The sequence below is a fragment of the Wolffia australiana genome, chromosome 8, assembly GCF_029677425.1.
Source record: "Wolffia australiana isolate 7733 chromosome 8, ASM2967742v1".
Classification (NCBI taxonomy): domain Eukaryota; kingdom Viridiplantae; phylum Streptophyta; class Magnoliopsida; order Alismatales; family Araceae; genus Wolffia; species Wolffia australiana.
Window position 1 is genome coordinate 3389024 of NC_135842.1, and position 12276 is coordinate 3401299.

At 42.9% G+C, this 12276-nt stretch overlaps 1 protein-coding gene and 1 pseudogene across 2 annotated transcripts; both read right to left on the reverse strand.

Annotated features, from left to right (window-relative positions):
* Positions 1 to 948: 948 nt before the first annotated feature.
* LOC144706846 (expansin-A10-like) lies at positions 949 to 2425 on the reverse strand (annotated as a pseudogene). The gene is made up of 2 exons (XR_013582328.1): positions 2193 to 2425; positions 949 to 1758 (listed from the first exon to the last, which is right to left on the reverse strand). The product of XR_013582328.1 is annotated as an expansin-A10-like (transcript).
* A 6840-nt stretch (positions 2426 to 9265) lies between these two features.
* On the reverse strand, positions 9266 to 10742 carry LOC144706863 (expansin-A10-like). Its single transcript, XM_078579924.1, has 2 exons — positions 10510 to 10742; positions 9266 to 10077 (listed from the first exon to the last, which is right to left on the reverse strand). Exons 1-2 carry the CDS (start codon positions 10640 to 10642, stop codon positions 9461 to 9463), a joined length of 750 nt encoding a protein of 249 aa, XP_078436050.1. The 5' UTR covers positions 10643 to 10742; the 3' UTR covers positions 9266 to 9460.
* Between the last annotated feature and the right edge of the window lie 1534 nt (positions 10743 to 12276).

A 12276-nucleotide genomic window follows, 5' to 3' on the forward strand; every position in this document is an offset into this window, starting at 1 on the left:
ACCCCTATTTCTCTGTGGATTTGATGTCAACTCGTCGTTGTGCTTCATTTGATTCATATGACATAGTTATTTTTATTTTAAGGCACAATTCGTGTTTAAGAAACGCCAAATTCATGCTCATCAAATGTCACTCATTCAATCCTTTGCTCTTGGAGTATAAGAACAAACAGAGACAAATTTTGAATAACCACATAACTCTACTAATTATAATTAGGAACAAAATAAAAAGGTGACTTTTTTACAAGGATGGGGGGATTTCACTGATAGATCCAAGATTATAAATGCGTATAGGAGGGAAAGATGGAAGTACCCTCAAAATTTCAGTCAGAACTCATTTTGGATCTATAGATATCATTGTTTGAATTTGGAGCAATGTGAGCCATACAATTCTGTCTCCTTCAATCTGTGTGGCGGATTCCAAGCGTGGCACACACCTCTAGGAGCAAAGAAAGTCAAAATTAAATATTTTCAAAAAATTATATTTATTTTTTTTGGCTTATTAAATTATTTTTTCATGAATTGATTGTTTGAAATTCCTACATAACACCCAAATTTCCAGAAAAATCGGAATATCATCCTGAAAATAGTAAACCCCAAAAAATCTTTAAATAATCTAAATAAATATTTTTCTGACATATAAATTACTTTATTCATGAAATTCATGTCAGAAAATTATGTTAACATACTGTAAAATACAATATTTTTTTAACTTCGCTCAAAAAATGTAATAAATCATTTTAAGATGTAGTAACATGGATTTGTATTATTTCATTGATATTAGTCGCATAAAATACACGATCGTAGAGGTTGGATTTTTGGGTTGTTATATGATTCTATGTTTAATGATATGTTTTTTCCTTTGGGTTTCTTTTGTCTTCTACATATTTCCTATTGTAGATAGAAGGGAATGTAGATTTGAATGTTTTTCCTTTATTTTTGTAGATAGGATTTTCTCCAACGACGCGTTTTCATAAAGAATATCTTTCATCTTCTTATGCCACTAAAGACCACCCCTTCAGCTTGAGCCCTGCCAATGGCGGCAGGGGCAGCCGAGGGCGCCCACTCTATGAATAATACAAATCAGTAAAACAGTTTAAAGTGTATGCAGGCGGGCTCCAGACGTGGCGCCGCAGCCCGAACCGGCTAGAACTGGTTGCCCTCGAAGGTTTGGCCAAAGGACCAGCCGCGCGGGGCGACGTCGTAGCTGACGACCGTCCTTCCGTCGCTGGTGGTGACCTTGAAGGAGAGGCTCTGGCTACCGAGGTTGGCGTTGCTTTGCCAGTTCTGGCCCCAGTTGCGAGAGGGCCTGCCAGTCGGAGGTGGGTGTCTTCAAGGCAACGGCTATGACGTCGCCAGCGCCTCCGACGTTGGTGACGAGAACGAGGTTGAAGAAGCTGTGGCCGTTGATGGTGAAGCGGATTCCGCCGGACTTCACGCAGGGGACGCGCTGGTAGGCGACGGGTACGATCCCGGCGCGGTACTGGGCGATTTTGAGGAAGGCGGGCTGGGCTAAGTCGAAGTGCTCGCGCGGGGGGTTGCACCAGCCGCCGTTGTCGCTGGGGATGGAAGGGTTGGGCGGGCAGAAATTGGTGGCCGTGACGGTGATGGTGCCAGGTGAGCACCATTTTGGGTCGCCGGCGCACTTGATCGTGTAGCAGGATCCGCAGCTCAGCCCGTTGTTGAACAGCGCCGTGCTTAGCGCCGCCGTGTTCGTCCCATAGCCCTGGCTGTATAGGTTTCCGTATCCGCATGCCCCACCTGCGCCATAGTCCAATTTCTGTTCAGTTTTCTTCCTTCGTCTCTATCTCTGGCTTTAAAACTCTCCATATCTCTCTCTCTCTTTACAATTCTCTACATCTATATCTCTCTCTCGACAACTCAACACATCTGTTTGGCTCCCCGTATTCTAGAGGATCGAGGCGGGAGGCTCTTTTCCTCCTCGTCTTTTTTCCTTCCCCAACTATCTATCTCTCTCCCTCACTCACTCACTCGTGATGTTTATTGGATACCATTCTCTCTCCATCTATCTACCCCTTTTTTCATCTCTCTCTAATTACCTACCTAACTGTCTCTGGTTAGAGAAGGTTAGCGAGAGAAAAGGCTTGACCTCTCACAGCATCTAGCAATCTCTTCCTCTCTCTCTCCCATCGGCATCTTGTTATCTATCTCTCCAAAGAGAGGGGAAGACGTACCCATTGTGCCGGAGGCATCGCCGCCGCCGTAGAAGGTCGCGTGAGCATTCTGCCAGCCGGCTTGGGCGGCGCTCGGCCGGAGAACCGCCGCGAAGAGGAGAACGCCCAGTACAAAGCCCGCCGCTGATGCCATTCCTAGACGTGTAGAGAAGGAATCTCTATTGTTTCTGCCTTCTTTCCTCCGCAAGAGAAAAAGAGAGAGATGTATAAATGTAGAGGTGTAGAGCTGTTGAGGGAAGTCGCTGATGAGTTGTGGAGGGACTTGCTATTTTTTATAAGGGGGAAAGCGGGCTTTGGCGGTGGGTCCCACGAAAATATTTAAGCAATTTTCTATAATTGGGAGCACATGCGATTGTCTTGATGGGCTGGCCTGTTGCCGATGTCGACCGCCGCCGGAAACCGACGGCCCACTGCCGGGGGCGCCATGTGCCAACTGTCCGCTGATGTGGACGCCTGTGATGGAGAGATAGCACTGATCTTGTTGTAATTAAGGATTAATCGCAGTTAAGACTGGCAGATTAGTGTGGACGAGTGATTGATTTAAGGGGAATCATGGGTTTGTTGATGTGGGTGGCTTGATTATTAATAAGTTAAACGTAGATGATAAGTTATACGTAGATGATGGATGTTACTAAGTTCTACGTATATGATCATCTAGTTGGTTTCTTGACTGACTTGGTTTGCTTCTGGTTGCACACGAGAATAGTGTAGAGATCTGGTGCGCGCAAATTTATTTATAAGCTTTCGTGATTAATGTTGATTAGTTAGTTATAGGTAGATGATGCGCCTTGAGAGGCCTGGTTTGCTTATGAATTGGTTGCGTTTTCTTCTTTCAGTTGCGGAAAAGGTTCGAGTAGTGATATGATTAGACAAAAGTAGGGTTAATCTTTGATGTTAATTATGGTTCCAAAAAAGGTGATGAAGAGTCTGGTTTGTGCCAAATTTTGACTAATCTCCTACGGTTAAGGCTAATTGGATTTGGCAAAAGGGTTTTGGGGCAGTGGCGTAGTGAGCTTGAGAAGGCTGTTAATCTATTAGACCACATCTAGTCTGCGTTATTTTCTTCTAGTTGTGAAAAGGTCATCTATAAAACTGGTTTATGCACAATTAAGATTAACTATCCGTGATTTATACAACTTACCAAAGCTGTTCAAGTGCCACGAAGAAGGATCACAGGACATTAACACTAATTACCTGGAGACAATGACGAAAAGCCTGTGGCGGCGACGAATGGTAATAAAGAAGATAACTATTTACTGATGCCACATGCAGAGAGTTGCCTTGATCGTAATTCGCCCTAAACGCCAACATTAATGCTTATGACCAACGTAAAATTAGAAAATTGCCTTGGGAGGGGGCGTGGCGACACTAATAAGCCAATGCACTGCTGAATTCCCCAACTTGTGTGCTTTCTTTCTACCGGTTGACGGTGCGTCTCTCTCGTGCTCCTGTTCCTTAATAGCTTATCCCTCTCTCTCTCTTTCGCTCTCTCTCTCTCTCAATCTCTCTCTCTATCTCTCTCTCTCTCTCTCCCACTTTCTCTCTCTCCCTCTCTCTCTCTCCCACTTTCTCGCTCTCCCTCTCTCTCTCTCTCCCACTTTCTCTCTCTCCCTCTCTCTCTCTCCCACTTTCTCGCTCTCCCTCTCTCTCTCTCTCCCACTTCTCTCTCTCCCTCTCTCTCTCTCTCCCACTTTCTCGCTCTCCCTCTCTCTCTCTCTCCCACTTTCTCTCTCTCCCTCTCTCTCTCTCTCCCACTTTATCTCTCTCTCTCCCTCTCTCTTTTTCTCTCTCTCTCTCTCTTTCTCTCCCTCTCCCTCATTGTCTCTCTCCAAGACCTAATCTCCATCTCCAAATCAGTGTGCAAATATTCCAGTCCGCATATTACTGTATCCTGTGGAGAGATTGAAAATGATTTTGTCCTTCGTGGCAAAAAGAGACGTATGCATACAGAGAAAGAGATGGGTAAAGAGAGAAAGTGACGGTTAAAGATCTTCAGGGAGGAGGGCGGACACCCTGATCGTACGGCGAGGCTTGGTGCATTGCATGAGACGGTTGATAATTTCCAGTTCAATGGTATTATCAAATCCATTTACTACTGGACAAATAGCTCGATACCTTCGATATTTCTCCCATAAATGATCGGAATCCAAATTCACTGGATGCCAATAGTGAAGAATTAGCCCCTAGGGAATGATGTTGAGCAGATGGTATATTGTAGATAGAAGGATAAGCTATGGTCTAGGAAAGAAAAGCCAACGAGGATAGATAGAGAGAGATACGGATTGATAAATGATCACGAGAAATAGAGAGCCGAGGAAAGAGAGGTAGATATATACGTTGGTGGAGAAAGGTTCACGAGAAATAGGAGGTCAAAGTGAGATAGACAAGGAAAAATCAGAGAAGGTAGAGAGAGAAGAAGGGTCTCGGTTTGACTTTGGGCCAGAGAAAGTGATATTGATAAGGAGAGATCGATAGATAGATGGAAATACATGGTTGGACAAAATGATCACGAGAGCTAGAAGGCTTACGTAACAGAGAGAAAAACGATAGGGTAGAGGCAAAAGGACGGTCTCGGTCTAGAGACAGAGTGAACAAATGGTTCAAGAGATAAGAAGGTAGCGGTGAGAGAGAGAGAGAGAGAAATAGCGAGAGAAAGAGAAAGGCGGTCTTGTTTCAAAATTACCCGGTAGTTGACCTCTAGAAATGAACCAAGACCGTCTCCTGATGAACCAAGAACATTCTCCCCATCAGTTTCTCCATCGTCGTAAACAAAACTCCTTTTTCCCTGGATTAACAATTAACCCGACGAACCCTACAAAATTGAACTAAACTTTATGTTCACATGGCCTGCATAAGTAACCTGAAAGAGATGGGCGTGGAAAAAAGGAAAAAACAAAGAGGACAGGAGAGAAAGGTAGATATATAAAGAGAGAAAGGTTTTAAATTTTAATGATGTTCTATTGCAGACAGACAGAATTAAAAAATAGAAAGGGAGAGAGAGGAAATAGAAAGATAGAAAGCGAGATTTCATTTTTAAAATATATTGCAGACGGAGAGAGATTAAAAATCGAGAGAGAGAGAGAGAGAGAGAGAGAGTGAGGGCATTTCCAAATTTTGATGATGTTTAATTACAGACGAAGAGAGATAAAAAATAGGGTGAGATAGAGGTTTCGTGATTTTTACTACAAACGTAGAGGGGGAGAGAGTTATATATAAACAAAAGGAAAACACGGTTAGTGTACAAAGAAAAAGATTAAAATAATGAAAACGAAATAGCGTTGACATAAAACCGACGGTTGGTAATTAATCTTCACTTCAGGTACTTTATGCGGGAAGAGAGAGACGTCACTACGAGAGGGTAGTTAATCTCTCCAGCAGTGACGTCTCAGATCCTGTCTTGTTGGATTCATAACCCGCTTATCGAATCCGACAAGGGCTTAATAATAATCGGCCCCACCCAACTGGGCCCATGTATGTCGGTCTCCAGATGCTTGGTCGCTCTCCGGAAATCTTTCTCTAAAGTGATTCTGCGCCTCTCGTTGCGGCAGCTTGATACTCTGCATTAATGGGCCAGATTGCAAAGTCACCATTTCTTATGTAGAAAGTGACCTAAGTTACATTGGATGCAATAACTCACATACCCGTTAATTGGTTCTATGCAGAAACTGAATCGTCATATTTAGCTGTCAGCTTGAATCCGTGAAATCTAGGTTCCCCACGGTTCCGATGCTATTATTGTTGACCTCATTATTCGGATGCACACCATAGATTTTATGCAGAAATTTTGCTGGAATGTATTTAGTGGGTTGACACTGTGAAATTGTTTCAGGTCGGTATTGTAATGATCTAATAATAAGATGTCAGTTATTCACGGTTTCAGTTTTCTTCCTGTAATGCTGCAGATAATTCCACCTACACATCCATAGTTAGTAGGTAGAATATAGTTATCTATTATTGAAAAATAAAAGATAGAATATAGTTATGTGCTTTATTTTTGTAATCTTCTGATGGGTATAGCAAGGAGATAAAATGAGATGTGAGCTCTCCTGGTTCCAATTTTCGTGTTGTAATTTTATTGTTCACTTCATAACTCACATGTACACAGGGTTTATGGAGAAAATTTTATAGAGTATAGATATTACCTTTATTCTATGAATCATTTTCGGGGTACTGCAGGGAGAGAAAAAATGATTTGAGTTCAACGTGGTTTCAAGTTTTGTGTTGTAATTTTATGATCAAAGTGATAACTCACATACACATTCATATGTTTAATGTAGAAAAATTTATAGGATACATTTATTGGGTTGACCAGAGGTGGTTATGGCAAGGATCTGATAATGAGTTGGATCTTCTACACAGTTTCAGTTTGTATTTTAAATCTATGGTTGATGTCATAACTCACATACACATCCAAATGTTATATACACAAAAAACAATTTGTAGAGTGTGATTATTGCGTGCTCCGTGTAAAATATTGCGGTGGGTATTGCAAGGAGATAATAATGAGATTGGAGTTCTGGATGGGTTCAGACCTCTTGTTGAAAATATAAGAATTACTCTCAAGAGGCAAACCATGGATTTTATTCTACTTCCATTATAATCACAACTAATGGTCCTCCGTGTTTTCTGGAAGAACCTATGGATTTTATAGTATCATAATTGGAAACTAAATGAACAATCATCTGGCCATGGAAATTATAGGGAAAGTCGTGGATACTGTTAATTAATTGGCATATGGATTGAAAACATTAAATAGCTTATGATTACTGGGCTAATTTTGGAAAATTGTTACATACCTTTTAGGGTTACTAGTAAAGAAAAATGAAGTAAGTATATAGTTGTGGGATAATATAGGAAAATTTAAATCCTTTTTTAAAGAATAAATCAAGTTTTAGGGTACCCGTTCACTAGGAGGCATTAAAACACAAGGTCATGATTTATATACAAGAGAAAAACTGTATTTTTTCCATCAATTCCTTATCAAACACAGTTAACAACCAAAGTATTAGAAGTATACATAGTCATTTTAGTATTACAACAGAACACTAAATATACAGGGTTAATGGTTCTTGAAAGTTTAGGGTAAAAATCAAATTTCCTGTCAGCTTTTTATTGGGAGGCTTAACTTTAAAGGTGACTCCCAGAGGGATGTTTGGATATTTTCTATGAGTTTCTTTATAAACACAAAATTGGCCTTGTGATCTGAAAATATGAACAGTCCGTATGGTACGACATGGGAGAATAAATGAACAACATGATGTCGGATGGCGTCAATGATGTTGTCCGATGGGTAAATCCCTAAGGGTGTGAAACTACGTGATGCAATGAATCCTAGGGCGACGTACGCACAGGCCCCGAGCTCTGAGGTGGGGGACCGATGACGGTGAGAGTGACCTTCTGTCCCTCGTCAGAGCGATGATGACGACTAGGGCGTTGAACGGAATAATTCTGTTGCCGCTCACACGTATCGGACAGGATTTACCCGTACCTAAGAGTTCACTTGTGACGTAATTTTATCGATAAAATCTCTCACCTAAACTAACCAAAGCGCAGTGGAGTGCAGCGAAAAATATACTGAAAAAGACGTAGTATAACAGACGAACGAGGCGAACGGTGTACCTCGTCGGTGGCGGCGTTCGTCGTCGGTGTCTTCCCTTGTGCAAGGACGGCGCGAGCAGGTGCGGTGGAGGTGGGATGGAGGCGATCACGGTGTTGCTCAACAAGCAGCTGGGCTGCCTCGTTGGAGCGGTGACGTTGAGGATAGGGGAGGACGAGGAAGGGAGGTATCGCGAACAACAGAGAAAGCTCGGGTGGCAAGACACGGGGCAAGCCACGCTGAATCTGGTGACTTCTTCTAAATTCAATCCAATCCACACGTAACTAGGTTTAATTATTAGAATTTAGGTTTAATTTCTCATACTTGAACTCTCCTTGAGAATAATTGCTCTTCTGAATTTGTAATTCTCAATTTCTGCTTCAATTTAGATCCGATTGGTGAGATTTTGTATTTATTATAAAGATATTGATGTTTTCTTCGTGATTTCCGCATCAGTACTCCTTTATGACCTCAATTTATCACTCAGTTCTCTAAAATTATCGCAAAAACGAGATGAATTTGATCGGATTACCCTATTTCTCTGTGGATTTGATGTCAACTCGTCGTTGTGCTTCATTTGATTCATATGACATAGTTATTTTTATTTTAAGGCACAATTCGTGTTTAAGAAACGCCAAATTCATGCTCATCAAATGTCACTCATTCAATCCTTTGCTCTTGGAGTATAAGAACAAACAGAGACAAATTTTGAATAACCACATAACTCTACTAATTATAATTAGGAACAAAATAAAAAGGTGACTTTTTTACAAGGATGGGGGGATTTCACTGATAGATCCAAGATTATAAATGCGTATAGGAGGGAAAGATGGAAGTACCCTCAAAATTTCAGTCAGAACTCATTTTGGATCTATAGATATCATTGTTTGAATTTGGAGCAATGTGAGCCATACAATTCTGTCTCCTTCAATCTGTGTGGCGGATTCCAAGCGTGGCACACACCTCTAGGAGCAAAGAAAGTCAAAATTAAATATTTTCAAAAAATTATATTTATTTTTTTTGGCTTATTAAATTATTTTTTCATGAATTGATTGTTTGAAATTCCTACATAACACCCAAATTTCCAGAAAAATCGGAATATCATCCTGAAAATAGTAAACCCCAAAAAATCTTTAAATAATCTAAATAAATATTTTTCTGACATATAAATTACTTTATTCATGAAATTCATGTCAGAAAATTATGTTAACATACTGTAAAATACAATATTTTTTTAACTTCGCTCAAAAAATGTAATAAATCATTTTAAGATGTAGTAACATGGATTTGTATTATTTCATTGATATTAGTCGCATAAAATACACGATCGTAGAGGTTGGATTTTTGGGTTGTTATATGATTCTATGTTTAATGATATGTTTTTTCCTTTGGGTTTCTTTTGTCTTCTACATATTTCCTATTGTAGATAGAAGGGAATGTAGATTTGAATGTTTTTCCTTTATTTTTGTAGATAGGATTTTCTCCAACGACGCGTTTTCATAAAGAATATCTTTCATCTTCTTATGCCACTAAAGACCACCCCTTCAGCTTGAGCCCTGCCAATGGCGGCAGGGGCAGCCGAGGGCGCCCACTCTATGAATAATACAAATCAGTAAAACAGTTTAAAGTGTATGCAGGCGGGCTCCAGACGTGGCGCCGCAGCCCGAACCGGCTAGAACTGGTTGCCCTCGAAGGTTTGGCCAAAGGACCAGCCGCGCGGGGCGACGTCGTAGCTGACGACCGTCCTTCCGTCGCTGGTGGTGACCTTGAAGGAGAGGCTCTGGCTACCGAGGTTGGCGTTGCTTTGCCAGTTCTGGCCCCAGTTGCGAGAGAGGGCCTGCCAGTCGGAGGTGGGTGTCTTCAAGGCAACGGCTATGACGTCGCCAGCGCCTCCGACGTTGGTGACGAGAACGAGGTTGAAGAAGCTGTGGCCGTTGATGGTGAAGCGGATTCCGCCGGACTTCACGCAGGGGACGCGCTGGTAGGCGACGGGTACGATCCCGGCGCGGTACTGGGCGATTTTGAGGAAGGCGGGCTGGGCTAAGTCGAAGTGCTCGCGCGGGGGGTTGCACCAGCCGCCGTTGTCGCTGGGGATGGAAGGGTTGGGCGGGCAGAAATTGGTGGCCGTGACGGTGATGGTGCCAGGTGAGCACCATTTTGGGTCGCCGGCGCACTTGATCGTGTAGCAGGATCCGCAGCTCAGCCCGTTGTTGAACAGCGCCGTGCTTAGCGCCGCCGTGTTCGTCCCATAGCCCTGGCTGTATAGGTTTCCGTATCCGCATGCCCCACCTGCGCCATAGTCCAATTTCTGTTCAGTTTTCTTCCTTCGTCTCTATCTCTGGCTTTAAAACTCTCCATATCTCTCTCTCTCTTTACAATTCTCTACATCTATATCTCTCTCTCGACAACTCAACACATCTGTTTGGCTCCCCGTATTCTAGAGGAGCGAGGCGGGACGCTCTTTTCCTCCTCGTCTTTTTTCCTTCCCCACCTATCTATCTCTCTCCCTCACTCACTCACTCGTGATGTTTATTGGATACCATTCTCTCTCCATCTATCTACCCCTTTTTTCATCTCTCTCTAATTACCTACCTAACTGTCTCTGGTTAGAGAAGGTTAGCGAGAGAAAAGGCTTGACCTCTCACAGCATCTAGCAATCTCTTCCTCTCTCTCCCATCGGCATCTTGTTATCTATCTCTCCAAAGAGAGGGGAAGACGTACCCATTGTGCCGGAGGCATCGCCGCCGCCGTAGAAGGTCGCGTGAGCATTCTGCCAGCCGGCTTGGGCGGCGCTCGGCCGGAGAACCGCCGCGAAGAGGAGAACGCCCAGTACAAAGCCCGCCGCTGATGCCATTCCTAGACGTGTAGAGAAGGAATCTCTATTGTTTCTGCCTTCTTTCCTCCGCAAGAGAAAAAGAGAGAGATGTATAAATGTAGAGGTGTAGAGCTGTTGAGGGAAGTCGCTGATGAGTTGTGGAGGGACTTGCTATTTTTTATAAGGGGGAAAGCGGGCTTTGGCGGTGGGTCCCACGAAAATATTTAAGCAATTTTCTATAATTGGGAGCACATGCGATTGTCTTGATGGGCTGGCCTGTTGCCGATGTCGACCGCCGCCGGAAACCGACGGCCCACTGCCGGGGGCGCCATGTGCCAACTGTCCGCTGATGTGGACGCCTGTGATGGAGAGATAGCACTGATCTTGTTGTAATTAAGGATTAATCGCAGTTAAGACTGGCAGATTAGTGTGGACGAGTGATTGATTTAAGGGGAATCATGGGTTTGTTGATGTGGGTGGCTTGATTATTAATAAGTTAAACGTAGATGATAAGTTATACGTAGATGATGGATGTTACTAAGTTCTACGTATATGATCATCTAGTTGGTTTCTTGACTGACTTGGTTTGCTTCTGGTTGCACACGAGAATAGTGTAGAGATCTGGTGCGCGCAAATTTATTTATAAGCTTTCGTGATTAATGTTGATTAGTTAGTTATAGGTAGATGATGCGCCTTGAGAGGCCTGGTTTGCTTATGAATTGGTTGCGTTTTCTTCTTTCAGTTGCGGAAAAGGTTCGAGTAGTGATATGATTAGACAAAAGTAGGGTTAATCTTTGATGTTAATTATGGTTCCAAAAAAGGTGATGAAGAGTCTGGTTTGTGCCAAATTTTGACTAATCTCCTACGGTTAAGGCTAATTGGATTTGGCAAAAGGGTTTTGGGGCAGTGGCGTAGTGAGCTTGAGAAGGCTGTTAATCTATTAGACCACATCTAGTCTGCGTTATTTTCTTCTAGTTGTGAAAAGGTCATCTATAAAACTGGTTTATGCACAATTAAGATTAACTATCCGTGATTTATACAACTTACCAAAGCTGTTCAAGTGCCACGAAGAAGGATCACAGGACATTAACACTAATTACCTGGAGACAATGACGAAAAGCCTGTGGCGGCGACGAATGGTAATAAAGAAGATAACTATTTACTGATGCCACATGCAGAGAGTTGCCTTGATCGTAATTCGCCCTAAACGCCAACATTAATGCTTATGACCAACGTAAAATTAGAAAATTGCCTTGGGAGGGGGCGTGGCGACACTAATAAGCCAATGCACTGCTGAATTCCCCAACTTGTGTGCTTTCTTTCTACCGGTTGACGGTGCGTCTCTCTCGTGCTCCTGTTCCTTAATAGCTTATCCCTCTCTCTCTCTTTCGCTCTCTCTCTCTCTCAATCTCTCTCTCTATCTCTCTCTCTCTCTCTCCCACTTTCTCTCTCTCCCTCTCTCTCTCTCTCCCTCTCTCTCTCTCTCTCTCTCTCTCTCTCTCTCTCTCTCTCTCTCTCTCTCTCTCTCTCTCTCTCTCTCTCTCTCTCTCCCCCTCTCTCTCTCTCTCCCTCTCTCTCTCTCCCACTTTCTCGCTCTCCCTCTCTCTCTCTCTCCCACTTTCTCTCTCTCCCTCTCTCTCTCTCTCCCACTTTATCTCTCTCTCTCCCTCTCT

What these genes read in the sequence shown, in the direction of transcription:
- LOC144706863 (XM_078579924.1), bottom strand. Translation starts at nt 10,642, where the DNA reads ATGGCATCAGCGGCGGGCTTTGTACTGGGCGTTCTCCTCTTCGCGGCG. An exon ending in CGATGCCTCCGGCACAATGG is followed by an intron (nt 10,078 to 10,509) that starts GTACGTCTTCCC and finishes ACTATGGCGCAG; the next exon opens with GTGGGGCATGCGGATACGGA.